At 38.8% G+C, this 24,018-nt stretch overlaps 1 protein-coding gene across 1 annotated transcript in view; it reads right to left on the reverse strand.

Moving 5' to 3' along the window:
* The window catches only part of LOC128058645 (ankyrin repeat domain-containing protein 26-like), a 103,155-nt gene that overhangs the window by 63,706 nt on the left and 15,431 nt on the right, over nt 1-24,018 (reverse strand). The window contains 11 exon segments of the mRNA XM_052651138.1: nt 398-533; nt 815-848; nt 2,589-2,750; nt 4,209-4,360; nt 7,272-7,354; nt 17,243-17,315; nt 17,410-17,439; nt 18,059-18,156; nt 20,297-20,393; nt 21,819-21,918; nt 22,937-22,970. Of these exon segments, the coding sequence (XP_052507098.1) occupies nt 398-533; nt 815-848; nt 2,589-2,750; nt 4,209-4,360; nt 7,272-7,354; nt 17,243-17,315; nt 17,410-17,439; nt 18,059-18,156; nt 20,297-20,393; nt 21,819-21,918; nt 22,937-22,970 (999 nt within the window).

Below are 24,018 nucleotides of genomic sequence, written 5' to 3' on the forward strand. Positions count from 1 at the left end.
GGGGAAGCAATACTTGGATTACATGATGAGATCTGAATTTTTAAAAATAGTTAATAATTAAAGTTGCTGTGCAGACTGAGGTTCCTCAAGGTGGAGCGGCAGGGAAAGAAGTTCTGAGATTATTTCAGTTATTCTAGGAAGAAAATGATGCTAACATGACCGTGAGTGAAGGCACAGGAAAGAAGAGTCAACAGAAGGTTCAGTGAGTGAGAAGGATCACAGGCCTGTGGCTAGAGTATACATTCACTTTCATGTTCTTTTAATACAGAACCTACTTCTGAGATGCACAGCACTGTAACATATCCCTGGCTCTAGAGCAGTACTAGATAAGATGTGCATATTATCACTACTCTATATACAAACAGGCTTTCTGTTAATATTTACACTGTGGTCCTACCTTTATGCTCCAAGCCAAGTGGTTCTACTTGCAACATGGAATTTGTAGAGTAAAGCACGTCGTCATCCTCAGAAACAGTCTCAGAAGACTGAGTTAAGTCATCCAGGTGGTTCACATAATTAATTTGTTCTTTGACCTATACATAAATAATACTGTCTCACAATGTCCTTAAAATATGTATAAAATATATTAAGTGTACAGAGGTGATAAATCTCTTTATCAAAACAAAAACAGACACTTCTTAAAAGAACAGATTTTTATCAAAAGGATAACTTTATCAGTAGTGTTTCTAAATGATGTGTTTAAAGTAAAGTTCTCTACAACAAAGGAAGATTTTCTATTTTGCAACTATTCCTTTTAAAAAGTATTTTTTACTAGGAAAATATTTTTTAAAGTTCATTTTTTTTTTTACTATACCTTCTTCTTTTCATATGGTGTTTTTCTCGCAGGCCTAAAAAAACAAATGATTATTTTCAGGCTAATAGTAAATACTCAAAAATACAAACAATACCTAAACTTTTCTCTTTTAGAGAAATTCTGCATTGGTAAGTAATTTTCTATACAAGGATACAACAATCAGTAAGAGAAGCATTAAAGGACAAAGAAAATATATCAGTAATATTAATAAAGCATTAAATTTAGATCCAAGGCAAAGGAAAAACATAACGTTACTTGCGTTATGTGATAGAAAGCAGCATACCAGAGTTTTTTGCACCTGTCATTTTCAAGAAGAACTAATTTTTATGGCAATAAAACCTATCTGGGAGATATTCCTGAAGTCCTCCTAAGAAGGAAACCCATTTTGAAAAACCATGATATTAGCTTTTTGAGGACTTCCTAAGCAATTGCTATGCATTATTATAAGCACTTGACATGTCTTAAAGGCATTTTAATCCTCACAGTCATTCTGGGAGATAGGCAGAAAAAGAAATGGAGCACAGAAAGGCTGAGGAACTCGCCCAAGCCCACACAGCACATCACCAACAGATCCAGAATTCAAACCCAGGAGATCTGGTTTCAAAACTCCTCTTCCAAAATATGCTGAGAAAGTAATATTGAAAAGTGTTTTTAAGTAACATGATGGCGAATGAATCTATAGCATTATTCCATGTTTAGCTATAACTATAATCATTCCTGAATCTTAAAACGTATTTCTCAATAAATAAAAAGACCAGATGTAGGCAAGTCTGGATATCTACTTTCAATAAAGATTTGTTTTTCGTAAAGGAATTCATCAATAGGCATTCATTCACCCATTCTGCTGTTTCTTCATGCACCTGACATCCACTTATTGAGCACACAATGTGTGTTAATGACACTCTTAATACAGGAAGCATGGTTTTTGTCATTTAGATCTTTATCATCCAAAAGCAATAATCTGTGAAAGATTGTTAATATTTTTTTTCTATTTTATATAAACAAAATCTTCCCCTTTTCCCTGGAATCTATAAACAACTATGAAGTTAATACGATGTGATGTTTCAGAGTACTTTACAAAATTATAGCTACTCACAAAGTTACTATCAACCAGAATCATCAAGGAATTATCAAATCCTATTCAGTATAGCCTAAGTGTTTGTAAATTCACAATTATGTAATTTTTGAAAATCTACGTGTGATCGAATTAACTTTAGTCATCTGCATATTCAATTATATAGGAATATTACACCTCAGAACCAATGAACAAGCCCTTACCATAAAACTACATATGAGCAGAAGTATTATATACAATTAGTTCACTGTAATAAAGATAATGTCATACAATCAATAAGCTTTCTAATACTGAAAATGCAAACAAGATTAAATAAACACATCCTCTGCTGGCTCATTTCCAACAGCATACACACTCTAAAAGCTCCCCTCTTAACATAAAACAAGAAACTCCTTTGAACTCCACATTCCTCTTCAATTACCATCCAGTTCTTCATTGCCTGTCCCAATAATATTCCCTACGGAGCTGTTTACGTGCATTCACTACAGTCCAGCTTGCAAGGGGACTCTTCACTGGAAGACTTCCAGCCAAAGTCACTGGTCCTCACCGTAACCTTTCAGCAACGTTCAACTATGGTTCGTCCACTAGAGTTGAGGAATGTCTTGTTTTGGCCTGTACAGTGTATTATGCTGCTCTATTTCCAGAGGTACTCAGAGCTAATATTACTTACCCTACAAACAAAGAATTTGTAGAATGTACCTGTCATCATCTTGATTCACTCTGTTGTCATCATTCACGTGCAGCAGACCACCAGTCAGTGAATCGGTGTTTTCAAATATCGGTGCAATCACACAGTCTTCTGGTGTCCGTTTGGCATTGTTATTTTTCTTTACTTTCTTCCTGTGCACACCAGGGTCGCTACTTTTAAAAAATTCACAAAAAAGCCAATGTTTTCTAATAATTCAATTCATAAAGAACAAAAAAACAATTCTTGTAAAATTCCAACTCTTATCCATCTTAAGTCATTGATTAACCCTCAAAACAGTTATGAAGTACCAACCATATGCAAGAAAACAAATTCTTCCTTCAAACACAGATACACAATTATGATACAATATGATATATAAGAGTTGACATATGAAAGTCATAAGTGGAATAAGGAAGGATTTACAGAAGAAGTGAAGAAAGGAGGTCATGAGAAAGAGAAAAGGGAGAAAATCATTCTACTTGGAGATTCGAATGTGAGCACACACATCAGGCACAGGGCATCTGGGTTGTTTCCAAGGAACCTAGAAGGAAAAGTACAAAATACATGGAAGAAAGTAGAGAGATGCATCTGAAAAGACATTGGGAAGAACCTCAAGGGCTACACTGAAAACCTGGAGTCCACTGCCTTGACTCTTCAACATGGGAGTCATAATTAGAGCTATACTATATTTTTTGTTTTGCTTCTAAATATAATAATGGAGAATTTAGGGACTTCCCTGGTGGTCCAGTGCTTTGGAGTCCACCTGCCAATACAGGGGGCACCGGTTCAATTCCTTGTCAGGGAAGATCCCACATGCCATGGGGCAACTAAACCCGTGCTGCACAGCTACTGCAGCCAGCACCCAGAGCCCACGCTCAGCATCCAGAGAAGCCCCCACACTGAGAAGCCCGGGCACTGCGGCGGCAGAGACCCAGCGCAGCCAGAAATAAAGGAAAAAGAGAATTCACAGAAAAAAGCCACACTTAACTTAGGTGGTATTTTAAATGACGTGAGGCACATATACTATGAAGGAAGAAACCAAGGAAATATTTGGCCAGAGTTGGGGGGGAGTTTAGTTTTAAACCACCCACGTGATGGGGTGACAAGAGCATCTTGGATGAAAAGCAGGTGCCTCGTCAGTTCTCCTGCCACCAATAGCAATTTGGCCTCCATCCATGGACATACTCAAAGTGCTAGGAGAAAAAAAACTGCCAACCAAGAGTACTCTAAACAGAAAAGTTGTCTTTCAGAAATGAAGGTGAAATAAAAACTTTCCCAGACAAAGCAAACCTGAGGGAGTTCATCACCACTAGTCCGGCCTCATAAGAAATGCTGAAAGAAGTCCTCAAACTGAAACGAAAGGATGTTCATTAGTGACATAAAATAAATTTAAATATACAACACACTGGTTAAGTCAAGTATGCATTCAAATCCAGAATACTCTAATACTGTAACATGGTGGTATGTTAACAAAGTAACTCTAGTATTAAGGCTAAAGGACAAGAGTATTAAAAATAACTATATCCCTAGTAAAATGTAAAATGTGTAAATCACAAACATTAGTTCAAGTTAGAAATTACTTTATAGGAAAATAACAAATGACCTGATGTTAAATATTGATACAGGATTACCTATCAAAATCTTCATTCTCCGTAGCAGGAAACTCCTGGCTGCTGTTTCTTCTACTCTTTCTCTGCTGAATCAATCCACTCTCATCAGCAGCATCACATTCGTTGTCTGATACTTCCACTTCACTACTTTCGTGCTTCTTTTCTTCTTGAACCTTTAGTGAAAGTTTGACACTAAGAATAATTGCTACTTCTTTATTATAAACATCTTTGTTTTCAATTTTGTTACTTGCCTCAGCGTTTGCCCTGAATTTAAGTGATAAAAACATTTTTGTGCTTATTTTACCACTTAAAAGTCACTGAAATTTTTGTAAAATCTGCTCCTTTCTGTTTGAGGAAAAGAAACAAAATTCCCAAAATTTCAAAAATGGCTTTCTTCATAAGATGCAATTATTCACATTCAGTCTTCCCCATCTGAATGGCGGAGACAGAAATAAAAAGACAAAGACACAAAATCTGGCCTCTTCGGTCTTTACCACCTGGATTTTCCTTAAACAGCCAGATGGAGAGGATGTGACATCTTAGTGCCTCAGAGACAGAAAGGAAACATTCTTCTTTCTGCACTAAAGCTATTCTTTTCCCTCTGCCTTTCACAATTCTTTTTTTCACTTGGATCCAGGAGATAGCAAAAAAGTGATGGTGTTCACTAAAATATATGAACCAAAGTTTACCAAAACACAAGGAGCAGAATGAAACTGAGGAGTTGTTAGTTAGTGTGGAATTCTGGAATATAAATAATGCTTCCCAATTCCACATGCAATAACCGTCAAACCTTACAGCCAGACGGTATAGAAATAATTGCCTACTGTCGCCCCACTATTTACCAAAAACAGCAATAAAATTCAAAAAAGTTCAAGGTTTTGTTCAAAGCCCCTAAAGTGGCACTCCCTAGCATTTTATGGCACCAAAAGAAATGATACAATTCTGTAACCTTGAATGTGATAAATTACCAAATTCATCAGATTAATCAGATAAGTTAAAAGTGTGACTTTGGCACAGTATTTTTAAATGCCTTAGTTGGGGATAGGGCTCATCTCCTTTTTTTTTAAACAGGAGAATACATAGAGTTTTTTTGTTTTTTTTTTTTTCCTTGTCTATTGTTCAAATTCAGTCAAAGCACCTCTTACACAAAAGAGCAAACAAACAATTTTAAAAACTTATTACTGAAGAAAGAAAAATCTCACAGCATCTCAAAACTCAGTTTTCTCCTTTGGAAATAAAGACTTAATTTTTTTTTCTTTTTAGCTGAGGGTTTATACTACCTATGGGCTTCCCTGGTGGCTCAAATATTAAAGAATCCACCTTCAATGCGGGAGATGTGGGTAGGGAAGATCCCCTGGAGAAGGGAACGGCTACCCACTCTGGTATTCCAAGGACAGAGGAGACTGGCAGGCTACAGTCCAAGGGCTCGCCAAGAGTCAGACACGACTGAGCAACTTTCACACACACACACACACACACACACACACACACAACCTGTATGACAAAATCACACATGTCAAAACTTACTACATTTTAGTAAAAACCATAATGGAAAGGTCTGTCTCAAAATAAACATCTGAGAGTGGTGATTAAAGCATATGTGGGAGTACATGCATTTAAAAAGATCCTGAAGCAGCCATGCTGGAAATCTAAGTGCCCAGTGACTATTGAAAGCAGAGAAGATCACACATATTCAACCACAATGAAGAGATTAGAGGGAACACGTGTTTATGTCCCTTCTCTCAGTCACTGCTTTCTTCCCATTCTATGGAAATACAACATACTTAATCCAACAGAGTTAAAGAAAAAAAAAAAACTGCAAAACCCTATCTGATTATACTTCTTAAGCAATTTCCTTGGTGCTTATTCTGGCTCAGAAGATCACATGGTACATAGCTAAATGAGTTTCCCAGTTCACATCAAAGACTGACAGAGACAGAATTAGATATTAGATTGATTGAAGGACAAAAGCCATGAAAATTGTTTCCCGAATTCTTATTATTGTGATGGCAGAAATAATCTATTTCTACACAATTACCTATTTAGATGACCCCACTTTATTCGTAAGTGGAAAATCAAATGGACCAGATCATTAAGAGAAAAACTAAAGCAAGAGCAAATGAACCTCTACCTCTTTCGAAAGTTGAATTTTACTTTTCCAAAGCCAGCAACTCTACTTGGAACATGTCTATTTCATTCTTAAATTTCTGCATATCCTTCTGTAATTCTTTCTTTACATACACTTTGGATGCTCTGTGACTTTTTGGTGAAGAATTCCCATTTTCTAATTCGAGTTCCATGCTTTCATCCTTACTAGCACTACAATTATCCACATGCAGTGGCTTCTGGAACCAGTCCTGTATTGGTTTGCCTTTCTGATCAGTATTCGTAACAACAGCAGGAGTACCGTGACTTTTTATTTGAATAATGTGTTTCATCTTCCCGGAGCAGACAAGCCACAGACTAGACTGATGTGTCTGTCGGATGTCTAATTTCCGATTAGTAGGATTTTGCCTCATGTTTTGTGACATCTGCATATCAAACTCTTGGTCTTCTTTCACTTCAAATGTAACTACTGGGTCTGCTACCTTTTTATTTTCTGTATCATTATAAAAACTCTCCTCAATTTTGATAAACACATGTTCAATGTCCAGTTGATCATTCTCAATGTCTACTTTATTTTCAGTGAAGCAAAGCTTTGAAGACGACCAACAAGCATATCCCGGGGACCCAGAGTTTACAGACAATGGGAAAAATTTTCAAGACTGGTTCTTTTTGTTCAGGAAATGCTTGGAATACTAGAGACAAAGATACGCCAAATGCATCTTTTCCCTCACAATCAAGTATATTATTTGTCATATTAGGAGATATTTCCTTTTTGTTTACTCCTTCTTTAGGGTTATCACGTAGTGAATCTCCTCAGGACAAATGGTAATTTGGTATTTCTCACAAATTTCACCAAACTTCTGCTTTAACTCATTTGTGATGGGTTTTAACTTACCTTTCCATTCTAATTTGCCTTGTTTGATACACATTTTCTCATATAGTATTAAACCAGAAATTGAAATTTACAGTTTTACATACCCGTGAATGGTTATTTTCATCTCCATCAAGTTTTTCTTGTGCTTCCTCTGATATCATTTCCAAGTCTAGTTCTGCTGACAAATCTGTATGTTTAGTTAAAATTACTTAGAATGTTTAGATAAAAGACATAATCTTCATTTAAAACATAGATCTAAAACATTGTATCAAATGACAGATTAAGTCAATCTTAATCTTCAGCTGAATATCTACTTCTTTAAGAAATACTTCCAATGATCTAAAAATTTCAACCAAATCCTTTGGGAAATACTACATGTCACCAGGTTACAGGCACACAAACAGCTCAAAGATTCAGTCACAGATTCATCCAAACATCAGTGAACAAAACAATCAGAAACCAAACAAAATTTCAAAATACAGGACAGACATATAAAGTCACAATACATTCTCTTCTCTCTTTCATAATAGTACCTTTTTAACAACATGCCAAGCTTCAACTGCAACATTACTCATGGGTTACAAAGTTCCTCTTACTTTTTATGCTTTTATCAGTTCCTTAATCTGAAATGCTTCCCTGTACTCTTTTGACAAGTTACTTTTCATCTTTTAAGACTCAACCTGCTTTGTGAAATTGTCTTTGATTACAGCTATCTTTCCCCAGATAAAAACGTGTCTCTTTCCTTGTAGCTACCTTAGTACTTTAAAGATTTTTCTAGTGTTATCTTTCTAGATTTTCCTAGTGATAGACACACTTCTGAACTGTAAATTATTTCCTCACACGTCAATCCTCTTGGCTCCTAAATTGCACAGGACAAGCTCTTAAAAATCACCTTGGTATAGACAGCCAACGGGAATTTGCTGTATGGCTCAGGAAACTCAAACAGGATCTCTGTATCAACCTAGAGTGGTGGGATGGTGAGGGAGATGGGAGGGAGGTTCAAAAGGGAGGGGATATATGTGTACCTATGGCTGATTCATGCTGATGTTTGACAGAAAACAACAAAACTCTGTAAAGCAATTATCCTTCAATAAAGAAATAAATTTTTAAAAATCACCTTGGTATAAATAGTCTTTATTTCTTTTATTCAATAACTATTTCTCGGGTTTCTGCTCAGTACTAGATACCGTAGTTTAAAGAAAAATGTAGATAAAAGGTGTCAGGGATGGCTTTTCTGGAGATAATGCCTGAGCGGAGACTCCAAGGGAACAGAGGGCAAGAAAGGGAGAGCACTTAACGCTGCAGCAAGATGGTGAGAGAAGCACACGCACGACAGGGTAGATATCTGTCAAAGTACAGGGACAGGGACTACCGGAGATCATGGCATCTGGCCCCACCACTTCGTGGGAAAGAGATGGGCAAACAATGGAAATGGTGACAGACTGTATTTTCTTGGGCTCGTAAATCACTGCAGATGGTGACTGCAGCCATGAAATTAAAAGACACTTGCTCCTTGGAAGAGAAGATATGACAAACTTAGACAGCATATTCAAAAGCAGAGACATTACTTTGCTGACAAAGGTCTGTCTAGTCAAAGCTGTGGTTTTTCCAGTGGTCATGTGTGGATGTGAGAGTTGGACCATAAAGAAGACTGAACACCAAAGAAATGATGCTTTTCAAACTGTCGTGTTGGAGAAGACTCTTGAGAGTCCCTTGGACTGCAAGGAGACCCAACCAGTCAATCCTAAAGGAAATCAGTTCTGAATATTCATTGGAAGGACTGACGCTGACGCTAAAGCTCCACTGCTTTGGCCACCTGATGTGAAGAACTGACTCACTGGATCCAAAGACCCTGATGGTGGGAAAGATTGAAGTCAGGAGGAGAAGGGGACAACAGAGGATGAGATGGTTAGATGGCATCACCAACTCCATAAACATGAGTTTGAGCAAGCTCTGGGAGATGGTAAAGGACAGGGAAGCCTGGTGTGCTGCAGTCCATGGGGCCACAGACAGCCAGACACGGCTGAGCGATTGTACAACAACAGCAGAACAGGTGAGGGGGCCTCAACAGCAGTTCAGAATTCCAGGGCAAAGGACAGAAAGAGAGAGATGGAGAGTCGCGCAGAAGTCAGATTATGAAAGCACCAATGGCGCTTTAAGAGGCCTAGACATTAACGTGATTTAGAGTGCTTCATGGTCACGTGTGCTTTGAGATTGGTGACTAAACGCCCAGGGAGGGACGAAACTGAAGAGCACAGAAATAAAACGAGGAAGATGAACCTGAAGGCATTAACAGTGGGGAAAAAAAGGTGATGCAGACCTGAACTGAGGGAGTGTTTCCAGAAATATTTAGGATATAAAACTTTCAGGGTCTAATATAGAATAAATCTTTAAGAAACCATTATGTACAAATCCTGGGACTCTGATGGGGGAACAGCGGAAACTGTCAGACTTTATTTTTGGGGGCTCCAAAATCACTGCAGATGGTGACTGCAGCCATGAAATTAAAAGATGCTTACTCCTTGGAAGAAAAGTTATGACCAACCTAGATAGCATATTCAAAAGCAGAGACATTACTTTGCCAACAAAGGTCCATCTAGTCAAGGCTATGGTTTTTTCAGTGGTCATGTATGGATGTGAGAGTTGGACTGTGAAGAAAGCTGAGCGACGAAGAATTGATGCTTTTGAACTGTGGTGTTGGAGAAGACTCTTGAGAGTCCCTTGGACTGCAAGGAGATCCAATCAGTCCATTCTGAAGGAGATCAGCCCTGGGATTTCTTTGGAAGGAATGATGCTGAAGGTGAAAGTCCAGTACTTTGGCCACCTCATGCGAAGAGTTGACTCATTGGAAAAGACTTTGATGCTGGGAGGGATTGGGGGCAGGAGGAGAAGGGGACGACAGAGGATGAGATGGCTGGATGGCATCCCTGACTCGATGGATGTGAATCTGAGTGAACTCCGGGAGTTGGTGATGGACAGGGAGGCCTGGCATTCTGAGATTCATGGGGTCACAAAGGGTCGGACACGACTGAGCGACTGAACTGAACTGAACTGGGACTCTGCTTGTTATTTTATAAAAGATATCGACTGAGAAGAAAAACAACATGAACTGACTGAAGTTGCTTCTATTTATTTTGTAGTTTTCCAATTTCACACCGTCCAGTGTTGGAGGGACTCGTGTAGCCGTTTTATCTGAATCTGTGTTTCCTGGACTTACCAAGCTCACGGAGAAACAAGAGTAAATGACTCAGTTGTATAGATTTAATAAAAAAAAAAAAAAGACAAACACTTCGAGTTTAGAACTCGCAGTCACTATTCTAGGAGATAACTTAGAATCGTTTGTAAATGCAAAGGTGAGGATAGAAACAAAAAAACTACAGGAGTGTAAAAAGAAACAGTGTATGATTTCTTACCATAGCCCTGACCACATGACTGATAAAGGCACTAAATTAATTAGTATTTATGAACAACACGTTATTAGACTGGTTACTTAATAGACTGGGCATCCTAGTAGAAGCAGAATTGACCTTCTGTATACTGCTTTTAATGATACAGCACTCCTTCAAACCAACATCCCTTGTGAACTCTTAATTCACCACAAATAATAAAACAAGTTGATATTATATGGACAGAGCTGAGAAGGAGGTACTATGTAGCAAATTTCCCATGAATCCCATTACCACTGGGAAAGCCAATTCTAAAATATATGAAGTCATAGAAAACAAAAGAAATATTTTAATATTTGGTTTCAGAGCTGCTTTTGCAGTTATACTGAATATAATGATAACTAATATGAATTTAGAGCTATATAAAAATATCGCTACAAAGTCACATTTTGAGAAGGCAATCTCTGTCTACCTAGGTCTCCCAACTAGTCCCAGAGTTCTAAACATAATCCTGCCACTCACTCTCAGGTGTATGCTAAATACTAGCCAAAATGAACTTACTTTCTCCTAACTCTCTTTATTATTTATTGTATTACTATGGTCAGAGGGAGAATGCAAACATCTTGCCAAGAGGTATTTATTGGTATTGGCTATAGGCTCCATGAAAGGAGTCAGCACAAGGTAGATTTTGCCACAAAATCTCTAATTTGGAAGCGTCAGAATGATGGGAAGGCTGTGCCCAGGTGGCGCACGGCTGAGTGCTCTGGGCTCCTGCATTACCTTGTTTGTTTTCTCTGTTTTCCGGCAGCTGAGACTGGCACAGGTCACGGAGCGTGGAATTCCCTACCAGAAACACCGCCGCAATATTCCTCTTTACTTTATCTGTGATGGCCATCTGCCCCAATTCTGTGCATGTTGACTGATTTTTGGTCACTGACTGTGACATCAATGGACACTGATCATCAGCTTTCAAATGCCCAGCTCTCTGACAAGCCTCAACCCTGAGGCTCAAAGCAGTAGAAGCCAAATCTGAAAAATGTGAGAACAAAGTCTCCATTTATTAGAATGTGAGTAAGAATACAACTCTGACTAACTTGTGCAAAGTCTTTCTTCAGAGAATCAGTTCCAAGTCCTCCGCTCCCCTCAGACTCACTAGTCCTTCCCAGCTTATTGTATCTTACATGTCACTGTCCTGAAGAGACGTTAACTAGCGTATCTCATTTCTTCTGTTTTTTAAATTTTCTAGTATTACTTACTTTGATTCACTCAATTTCTATTACATAGTCTGTATTCCATAAGAACTTTACTAATAATTATTTCTTTTCAACATACAAATATTTTATTAACAAAATATATGTCTAACTTATTTTACATTTAATTACGCCTTTAATACTGTATGCTCTAGAGACCATGGTTTTTAAAAACACTTTTAATGAATGGTACTACTTTTATAAATGGTACAAACCTAGACAACATCAAAAAGCAAAGATATCACTTTGTCGACAAAGGTCCATACAGCCAAAGCCATGGTTTTTTCAGTATCATGTACGGATGTGAGAGTTGGACCATAAAGAAGGCTGAGCACCGAAGAGTTGATTCTTTCAAACTGTGGTGCTAGAGAAGACTCTTGAGAGTTCCTTGGACAGCAAAGAGATCAAACAAGCCAATCCTAAGAGAAATCAACACTGAATGCTCATTGGATGAACTGATGCTGAAACTGAAGCTCCAAAACCTTGGGCACCTGATGTGAAGAGCCGATTCACTGGAAAAGACCCTGATGCTGGGAAAGATTGACAGCAGGAGGAGAAGGGGGAAGCAGAGGATGAGATGGTTATATAGCATCGCTGATTCAATAGATGTGAACTTGGGCAAACTCCGGGAGATGGTGAGGCACTGGGAGGCCTAGCGTGCTGCAGTCAATGGGGTCACAAAGAGTTGGACACGATTAGCGACTGAACACCACCACCAACTGCTTTAATTACAATGAGACGGTCTTCTTCAAATTACCAGTATCTTCAGAATTGATTTTTTTAAGCCTTGAATAAACATCATAAACTTATATAGGAAATCATAGCTTTGTAGGTCACTAATTGTTTCCACGTGAAAATAGGATAAGTTTAGGACCACACTGGATCCAAAGACCACAGAGCACCATGAGGCAAAAATGAATGCAACACGGAAATATTTGCTTTTAAAAAAAGGAACTGTCAGGTTTTAATTTCTTAAGAGACGTCAAAGAAACAAGCAAGCAATGTAAAAGTGAAGCTTTAAATCCTGTGTCAGCACAAGGGCCTCTTTATCATTTCACATCCAACCACGTCAATGGTTTCAAATGACGGTTCCCAAGTGTGCCCAGAGAACCCCTGAAGTCCAGAGACCCATTGGGTCGGGGGTCTAAGAGGTCAAAACTATTTTCACAGTAACAGTAAACGTCACTTCCATTCTCATTCTGTTCTGAGTGCACAGTGGAGTTCTTCAGAGACAGCATATGTGATAGCAAAACTCTAATGACTAATGGAATCAGCTGTTAGGATTCTGTGTGCCGTGCTTTATGTGTTTAGTTTCATCTTCCAGGAGTGTCTGGTGGAGGTGTGGGTCGGCAGTGGCCTGCTGCAGTGATCATGGGGACACTGAGAGCAACAGCGCAAGCACGGGACCTTTCGAAAGACGTCACCATTATCTTCACTATCTCCACCACAGGTTGGCCTCTAGGCCAAAAAACAGGGAGGGAACACAGCCCCGCCCACCAACAGAAAATTGGATGAAAGATTGACTGAGTGTGGCCCCGCCCATCAGAACAAGATCCTCAGTCAGTCTTTCCCATCTGGAAGCATCCATAAGCCTCTTATCCTTCTCTATCAGAGGGCAGATAGAATGAAAACCACAATCACAGAAAACTAACCAAACTGATCACAAGGACCATAGCCCTGTCTAACTCAATGAGACTCTGAGCCAACCAGTGTATGGCCACTCAAGATGGACGGGTCATGGTGGAGCGTTCTGACAGAATGTGGTCCACTGGAGAAGGGAATGGCAAGCCACTTCAGTATTCTTGCCTTGAGAGCCCCATGAACAGTATGAAAAGGCAAAAAGACAGGACACTGAAAGAGGAACTCCCCAGGTCGGTGGGTGCCCAATATGCTACTGGAGATCAGTGGAGAAATAACTCCAGAAAGAATGAAGAGACAGAGCCAAAGCGAAAACAATACCCAGTTGTGGATGGGACTGGTGATGGAAGTAACGTCTGATGCTGTAAAGAGCAATATTGCATAGGAACCTGGAAAGTTAGGTCCATGAATCAAGGCAAATGGGAAGTAGTCAAACAGGAGATGGCAAGAGTGAACATCAGCATTTTAGGAATCAGTGAATAAAATGGACTAGAATGGGTGAATTTAACTCAGATGACCATTATATCTACTACAGTGGGCAAGAATCCCTTAAAAGAAATGGAGTAGTCATCACACTCAGCAAAAGAGTCTGAAATGCAGTACTTGGATGCAATCTCAAAAACAACAGAATGATCTCTGTTCGTTTCCAAGGCAAACCATTCAATATCACAGTAATCCAAGTCTATGCCCTTGGATTAATTAATTAACTACTAATGCTAGAAGAAGCTGAAGTTGAACAGTTCTATGAAGATCTACAAAACCTTCTAGAACTAACACCTAAAAATGATGTCCTTTTCATTGTACGGGACTGGAACTCAAAAGTAGGAAGTCAAGAGATACCTGGAGTAACAGGCAAATTTGGCCTTGCAGTACAAAATGAAGCAGGGCAAAGACTAACAGAGCTTTGCCAAGAGAAACCACTAGCCATAGCAAAGATCCTCTTCTAACAGCACAAAAGAAGACTCTACACATGGACATCACCAGATGGTCAATACCTAAAACAGATTGATTATATTCTTTGCAGCCAAAGATAAAGAAGCTCTACATAGTCAGCAAAAAGAAGACCGGAGCTGCCTGTGGCTCAGATCATGAAATCCTTATTGCCAAATTCAGACTAAAATTGAAGAAACTAGAGAAAACCACTAGACCATTCAGGTATGACCTAAATCAAATCCCTTAGGATTATACAATAGAAGTGACAAATAGACTCTAAGGGATTAGATCTGATAGACAGAGTGCCTGAAGAACTATAGATGGAGGTTCGTGACATTGTACAGGAGGCAGTAACTAAGAAGAAATGCAAAAAGGCAAAATGGTTGCCTGAGGAGTCCTTGCAAATAGCTGAGAAAAGAAGAGAAGCTAAAGGCAAAGGAGAAAAGGAAAGATATACCCATTTGAATGCAGAGTTCCAAAGAATATCAGGAGAGAAAAGAAAGCCTTCCTCAGTGATCAATGCAAAGAAATAGAGGAAAACAATAGAATGGGAAAGACTAGAAATCTCTTCAAGAAAATCAGAGATACTAAGGGACCATTTCATGTAAAGGTGAGCACAATAAAGGATAGAAATGGTATGGACCTAACAGAAGCAGAAGATATTAAGAAGAGGTGGCAAGAATACACAGAAGAACTGTACAAAAAAGATCTTCATGACCCAGAGAAGCACCATGGTGTGATCACTCTCCTAGGGCAAGACATAATGGAATGCAAAGTCAAGTGGGCCTTAGGAAGCATCACTACAAAAAAAGCTAGTGGAGGTGATGGAATTCCTGTTGAGCTATTTCAAATCCTAAAAGATGATGCTGTGAAAATTTGGAAAACTCAGCAGTGGCCACAGGACTGGAAAAGGTCAGTTTTCATTCCAATCCCAAAGAAAGGCAGTGCCAAAGAATGCTCAAACTATCGCACAGTTGCACTCATCTCACACGCTAGTAAAGTAATGCTCAAAATTCTCCAGGCCAGGCTTCAGCAATACGTGAACCATGAACTTCCAGATGTTCACGCTGGATTTAGAAAAGGCAGAGGAACCAGAGATCAAATTGCCAACATCCATTGGATCATCAAAAAAGCAAGAGTGTTCCAGAAAAACATCTTCTGCTTTATTGACTATGCCAAAGCTTTTGACTGTGTGGATCACAACAAACTGGAAAATTCTTAAAGAGATGGAAACACCAGACTGCCTGACCTGCCTCCTGAGACCTCTGTATACAGGTCAAGAAGCAACAATTAGAACTGGACTTGGAACAACAGACTGATTCCAAATAGGGAAAGGAGTACGTCAAGGCTGTATATTGTCACCCTGCTTATTTAACTTGTATGCAAAGTACATCATGCGAAATGCTGGGCTGGATGAAGCACAAGCTGGAATTAAGATTGCCGGGAGAAATATCAATAACCTCAGATATGCAGATGACACCATCCTTATGGTAAAAAGCGAAGAACTAAAGGGCCTCTTGATGAAAGTGAAAGTGGAGAGTGAAAAAGTTGGCTTCAAACTCAACATTCAGAAAACTAAGATCATGGCATCTGGTCCCATCACTTCATGGCAAAAAGATGAGGAAACAATAGAGACAGTGACAAGCTATATTTTCTTGGGCTCCAAAATCACTGCAGATGGTAACTGCAGCCATGAAATTAAAAGATGCTTGTTCCTTGGAAGAAAAGTTATGACCAACCTAGACAGCATATTAAAAAGCAGAGACATTTTTTTGCCAGTATCAGTCCATCTAGTTAAAGCTCTGGTTTTTCCAGTAGTCATGTATGGATGTGAGAGCTCGACTATAAAGAAAACTGAGCACCAAAGAATTGATGCTTTTGAACTGTGGTGTTGGAGAAGACTCTTGAGAGCCCCTTGGACTGCAAGGAGATCAAACCAGTCAATTCTAAAGGAAATCAGTCCTGAATATTCGTTGGAAAGACTGATGCTGAAGCTGAAACTCCAATACTTTGGCCATCTGATGTGAAGAACCAATTCATTTGAAAAGACCCTGATGCTTGGAAAGATTGAAGGCTGGAGGAGAAGGGGAAGACAGAGGATGAGATGGTTGGATGGCATCACCAACTCGACGGACACGAGTTTGTGTAAGCTCCAGGTGTTGCTGATGGACAGGGAAACCTGGTGTGCGGCAGTCCACAGGGTCGCAAAGAGCCGGACATGACTGAGCGACTGAACTGAACTCCAATAGAGTGAACATCAATAGACAAAAACAAAAGCTCCTTGGAATTCTCAACAATTTTTAAGTATTAAAAGTATAAAAGCATCCTAAAGCCAAAAACTTTCCAAATCACTGTTTTAAAATATTATGTCATCAAATAGTCATTAAAGTATGATTACTTCCCCTACTTTCAATAATCAAAGACACCATAAACTCACATACACAAACACACACACACACTGTCTGCTAACCAAAACATCTGATAACAACACTAAAATGAAAGTGAAGCTTTACTCTAGGTAAAGGTCATAGCTCAAGTAAGCATTTTTGGGCAATGGAAAACTCTTAGAGTCTAATAATTAATCTCTGAGAATTCCTGAGAAGCACAGAGGTTCCAAACTGAGAACTTCAGGGTATCAAAACATATATGGAAACATACTGAGTTCAAGCTTACATTTCAAAAATTTCTTGTTTTTATACTTGTACCTATCTTTTTTTTCAAAACACGGATACCAACAATAACATTTGGATTATGTATGTCAAATCCTTCAATTAAATTTGCAAAAAGAAGTTAGGACTATGAAGACTTAGCATTTCAAATATTTCAGTGTCCCTCTTTCCAGAGTTAAGTGTGTATTGCAAAATTTACCTGAACTGGATGTTTGTAAATCCTTCATTCCGACTGTTTTACTAGGAACAGAATCTTTCACTAAGACTGCAGGCTGAATGGGTTTGGAAACAAGTTGATTTATAAATAATGTACATATGATACAATCCACAGTTCATAATTAAAGATAAAAACATAAACGTTTTTACCTTCACATTAGGACATTTCCCAGGAGAATCTAAAAGGCAAAAGGGACACAGAGTTAATTTCATATAAACATGAAAGCCAGCTGTACATCCAGGCAGAGTTAGGACTCAGCAGAATCCTCGCACTCAGCCTTGGCAGTGAATACATTTGGTTTCAGTGTCTTGATTTTAGGGGTATGTTAGGATACCAGCAAAACAGACATAGGAATCCACAATGGATAGTGAAGAAAATATAGAAATACAGGTTTAACAAAACATGCAGTTAAGATTTCAAAAGTAACATTACGTTTTCAATGAATTTATAAAATATTAAAGTGCACACAGACCAATGTGAACATGCCGACTGATGAGGAGAAAAGTGATCTTAATCAGAGGAGCAAACCATGACCCCAAGAAGATAAACATGAAAGCTGATGGTAAAATGCACCAGTATATCTTGAATGCAATATAGCAGCTATCATTTACACCATTATACTACAAGCATTTATCATGTTCTTCGATCTGCCCAGTCATTTAAGAAGTGCACAGTGGGATGACAGTTCACCAGAAGGTATAGTTCATTTCTCATCGGAGAAAGAGTAATGAACTGATTACCCTGGATATACACTTGTAGAAAAATGGCTCAGAAAAATACTCATTATTTTTCCATATCCATGTGGGCTACTGGTATGTCTACATGTCTTGGCTCCTCTAGTTGGGCCATCTTAAAGTTTCTCAATCCACTCATGGAAGAAGGTATATAAAACACATCTAGGAAATAATGTATAATAAATTCTCAACATTGAAATACAATTATCAAAAAGGAAATAATAAATTTAATTGCCACAGAATGATTAGATATTGAAAATCTTGCATGTTTTAAAATCAGTATAGTACTTATTAAAAATATTTCTAGCATTTAGGGAATGAACCCTATTAACCTGTTTTGTTAAAACTTAGTTTGGTTTGATACATCAAGCTAATGTTTCAAAGGATTTCTATAAAACAACTTTCAAAAAATCAGCTATCTTAAAAAGAAAAAAGTCAGTGTCTCCATATTCAAATTAATCTAATTTGAATAACAAATACCAATACAACACATATCTTTGATGCCTGAGAGTTACTTGGAGTGGCTGGAGTTTCCCCCACTTCTAGCACCCCCTCCTACCTCCAGTATTCTCTGGAGCAACAATGATCTTATCTCTTTTCAGTGCAAATACACTGAAGCCATTTAGAAGGAGTTCTCTCAAGTTTCCTCATCAACTGCAAACTCACCTCCCTAAGGCCCACTTTCCTCCCTTCATCCTTTCACTAGATTCTCTCCTATCCAAAGGGTAGTAATCTCTGGATCTGTGGTCTTAATTCTTCCCCCTTTACATTGTTTCTGTGGATCATCCCCACCACTTCTTTTTCCCTCTTTGCTTAGCAATGGTATTTTACACCTATAATCGCGACTACGACTTTTTGCTTCCCTCTGGCTATAGACACAGTCAGAAAGAAAAACATAATAATGCTTTTCCTTGATCCTGTTATGTCCTATACTATCCAATGTTCTTCCAGACTTCTCTAAATGCAAGGCTACACCCTTGCTACTCGGAGAGCTTGTCAGAAACACAGATTCTCAGACCTCCTGCTCAGCATGTGTACTTCATACAAGGTCCAAAGGCAACTAATTAAACTTTGAGAAACTCTGGTCTATATGGAGTCTGCTTCTACATTAAAAGTGAAAGTGAAAGTCACTCAGTCATGTCCAATTCTCTAGGCTAGAATACTGGAATGGGTAGCCTTTCCCTTTTCCAGGGGATCTTCCCAACCCAGGGATTGAACTCAGGTCTCCTTCATTGCAGGTGGATTCTTTACCAGCTGAGCCACAAGGGAAGCCAGAGAATACTGGAGTGGGTAACCTATCCCTTTTCCAGAGGATCTTCTTGACCTAGGAATCAAACCAGGGTCTCCTGCATTGCAGGCGGATTCTTTACCAACTGAGCTAACACAGACGTCAACTTAATTTATTCTCCTGAAATCTTAGCCTCAACTTTCTCACTCTAACACTTCCCCCCAAAGTGAAACTGCATTACAAGTGGGAAGCTTTCCAGTGGACTATCAGGCTGTAGGTTCCTTGATCTCCGTATCACGGCCCCTGCTTACTCCTTCTTTTTAGTTCTCTTTTGTTGGCCTATGTGACACCATCCTATAAAGCAGCAACATTTCGTATGACTCCAATTTGCAAACATTTACAGCTGAGCACCTATGCTGGTGCTCCTCCACAGAGGATAACACACAGCTCTGCACGCCCAGGGACTGCAATCCTGAATGCCTCCCTAACAATGAGGAAAACAGGAAGAGGGGGAAAACTTTGCTGTCCTTCTCTGACAAGTTTTGGTGCTGGAAGCTCACTTCAAATGCATCGTCCATGTCAAATACTCTCCCTTTATCTGGAGACCTTCACTACTTATTGCCCCCTCCCCCACAGACCTGTGCTTCCTTTCCTTCATTTCCTCCCTGTACCCTCTGCCTCACTCATCCTTCATTCCCTCTTGCCTCTTATTTCTTGACCTTCCTTAGGCTGCACAGTATCTTGAAACAGAACTAATAATTTTGGGGGGGGGGGGGGGTCATGTGTCACATGGAATCTTAGTTCCCTTACCAGGGATCGAACCTGCACCCCCTGCATTGGAGAGTCTTAACCATTGGATTGTGAAGGAAGTCTAGGAACTAATAACTGAGTCCTTAAACTGGATTCTCAATGTAATCTGTGGCTGCAACCTGATAACATACATAATTTCCCTCCTCCTCTTTTTCCTCACTATGTCTCTGACAGGTGATTTTCTTCGGTGATTAGAACATATCAGCAATCCCATTTTAATTCAACGTTTTGTCAAATGACTTTTCTATAAAATACAGTTCTTACCTTCTACTTGTCCATGTACTGTCTTTTTTCCTCTTGGACCAGCAGCTCCAGATAAACAATCCACATACTTCTCTGGAAGGCTCTCAGAGATACTCTGCTAAAATTAATGTTAATAATGAGTTGCATGAAGATTTCCTAATCCCTTTTGAAGAAAATACCCTACTTTTAAAAACTGCCTACTTTGAACCCAGTTAAGACAGGTTTTGCCAAGATCCCATAGCTGCTAAGTGACAGAACTGGTTTCAGAATTCTGAGAATGTATGGCTTGAAAAGAAATATTTAATAGAATACAAGATGGGGCTAAAAAGAAGGTCAACAACTTTTAATCTAAAATTCTCAGCTCACAATCGGAGGACACTGAAAAATATAGTGTAATCTTTTTTTTTTTTAATCACATATTTCTTATTTATTTCCATGCTATGTAGGACCTCATTCCTCAACATAACTCAAGTGAACTTCTACATCCTAAATATTAAAAAGGGAATATAAAAATAAGTCATATTTTCAGAATTCAGATTTAACAGATATATTATGTATAGTATATTACCTATACTTGTTTCTTCACTAATTCACATTCAAAAACTATTAAAACGACTCTTACATTCACGACCTGTGCTACACGCTCCAGGAGGTGCACAACTGTTTTCTGAACTTCACTCATTTATACTGATACAGGGTCTATAAGATGAATATTTAAATGAGAATAATACAAAATCTCTGAATTCTGAAGTTTCAGAATATGACATAAGGACTTTGAGTAGGTTTTTTAAAAACTAAAATAGAAAAATAAATCTGATGTTGTAAGTTTTATCCTACAGTTATTAAAAGTCTCTGCTCCTCCAGCTGGTTATTATTTTAGGCAAAACATGTATTCTTCAATGAGATGAAGAGTTGGGAATATCCTCTTAATGGAATGCTTTAGAAAACACAGGAGAATCCCTTTATAATATGGATTTTGAGAAACAGAATTTTAATTTCTAAATCTCATCATATCAACAATTATTTTAGTCTTAATGCAGAGCCAAAACAAAACAGAGAAAAAAAAAATTTAAAAAACTACCCTCTTAACAACTCTAAAAAACCAAAATAAAGTGTCCGGGGGTGGGGGTCGGAAACTAGGTGATACAGGCTATATAGTTTTGGAACTGAAAGGCTCCAGGAAGATTCCACAGTCATTACAATGTCCACTAAAGATATCATTATGAGTATTACATAAGTCATGTCCTTATGGTTTAAAATTCACAGTAAGACTCTTCATCCTTGACCAAATTTCTTATTTCCTCCACTGTGGGAAAGCTTTTCCCGATACAATTTTTCTGTCACTATGTATTTTTCAGCCCATTTTTTTCTTCACCCCACCTTCTGTATTTACCAAAGTAAAAAAAAAAAAAAAATCAACTACTCATATGCTTATGAAATAGTTTGCTCTGACCAATATTCCACTGCAAACATAAAACAGTGAAAGGGACACCACTGCTGAATTTTAAAGAGTAAATGCTACATGAAACTAAATTCAGAGCACAAAAACTAATTTCACAACAGAACACTTTACCTTGGTTTCAAAATCTAAGCCTTTATCATTTGATATAAGCCATAAGCCATCACCAGGTTTGCTGGAAAACCTTTACAGCAAAAACAGACAACAACAATGAGTGAAAACATTTTTTAAAAAAGACATATTTTGACGTGGACCATTTTTAAAGTCTTTATTGAATTTGTTGCCATGTTGGTTCTGTTTTGTATTTTGGCTTTTTGGCCCCAAGGCATGTGGGATCTTAGCTCCCCCAACCAGGGATTGAACCCATACCCCCTGCATTGGAAGGAGAAGTCTTACTAACCGTCTTAACCACTGCACCAAAGGGAAGTCTCCAAAACAGTCTTTAGTTACACCTGTTTCTGCTTCTATCTTTCCCAATCTATGAAATATCTAGTTAAGGCTCATTCTTAGTTTCCTTAACAAAGAGTGACAGCCGATATACTGGCAGAGCCTGAAAATAATTTGATTTCACCAAGTCCTAATCGGTGACCTTAAAATCCAATTGATGGACTGACATAACTTTTGTTTCCCCAAACTGGAATAAACCTGATGACTTAAAGTGGAAGGATATGCTGCTCCTTCTCCATTGTCTGTCCCTGGTTCACAGACTAACCTGTGTCCATCAAAAATGGCACTCTTGGTTCTTCAGTAGGGGAAACACTTATTGAGAAGGCCCCACTTCTCCCCTTTACTCTAAAGGGAGTACAGGAGTTCCCCACAATGTCTAAAACTTAAAATGGACACAAGTCAAAGAACTACATTATATCTTTAGTTTATATGCTACATGGGTACTTGCCAATCTTTGCTGAGGGACACAAGAGTGGGCATGGGAAACAGGCAGGCCAGCTGTCATATCACAGGTCAACTCATTTTAACCATGGAATCACGGGTCAATTCATCAACCTCTGAACCACAGGTGGCTAATTAAGTAAAAGTAGGACACAGCTACTTTACAAAGCTGCTGTGATGACTCAGTGAGGTCACAAATGTTAAGCACGTAATGCAGTGTCTAACCCAGAGGAGAACGTTCAACAAACATTAGTTTCTCTTCCCCGTGTTCCCTTACTTAAACATACAATTTTAAAACATCCATAAAATCCTACCTGCTTAAAGAGTCTTCTTCAGAATTCTCATCCACTATTAAAAAAAAAAGTAAGACATTTAAGTTAACAAAAGAAAAGTATAGAATATTAAAACCTCAAGACTGATGCTCTGCTTAAAAGTATTCCTTAGGGAGCACACCTGGAGACCACACTAGAGGGAACAGTGATTGTACTATACTCGCAGGCCATTAATGCCTAAGACTCACTCCTCTCCTTTATATCATCAAATGCAAAACAAAAAAAAGAAGAAAGAAGGGCTGTTTACAGTGACCATACTCCTAACCAAACTCTAGAAGACTGACAGAAAGTTATACTACACCATTAATAGAATCAGCACTATAAACTGACAACAGCACGCTTAAACAGCACAGGATTTCTGGACTTCCATTGCCTGGAGCAGTGAACAGAGGAACAGGTGTCTTGCTGGGACACAACACAACTTCCCTGGCTCTTCAGTTCAGGATGAAAACGCCCTCTCACAGGGAAGCTTGGTCTACAGGCACTGAACTTCAGAGCGTGGTAAAACATAGGAAACAAAGTCTTCCTGGCCCTCTTTCCAGATGCAAGAGAAGTATGAAAGATGTAGCGATTCCAGATTTAGAAAGAATAATCTCTTCAAAGGGAGGTGGGGGAGGGTAAAGGGGTAAAAGGGGTCAACAGGGTGGTGAGGATGGGGACTAGACTTGTAGTGGTGAGCAGACAGTAGGGTACACATAAGCTGAACTTTTAAAAAAAGTTTCAAATATATATATGTATATATATACACACACACATACACTAATACATTTAAAAAGAATCTCTTGAGACTATGTCCTTCCACTGCTCAAAAGTATCTGAACCACACAGAGCAGGATGATCCAAACAGTCCTGTGTACTAGTGAGGGGTATCATTGTATCAATCCTCCCCATTATATGGCAAATGTTGACAGAAATCATGCTTCTTCAGGTTGGAAGGCATACATCATCAGATCCGAAGCTGATGAACAAGGGGAGGGATGGAAGGAAGGAGGGGGTGATGGACTCTGGTGCTTTTGGACAACATTTCACACGTGTCGTCTTGATCTGATGCTGGAGGGATGACT

This window comes from Budorcas taxicolor, chromosome 13, assembly GCF_023091745.1.
Source record: "Budorcas taxicolor isolate Tak-1 chromosome 13, Takin1.1, whole genome shotgun sequence".
In the NCBI taxonomy this organism is placed as follows: Eukaryota; Metazoa; Chordata; class Mammalia; order Artiodactyla; family Bovidae; genus Budorcas; species Budorcas taxicolor.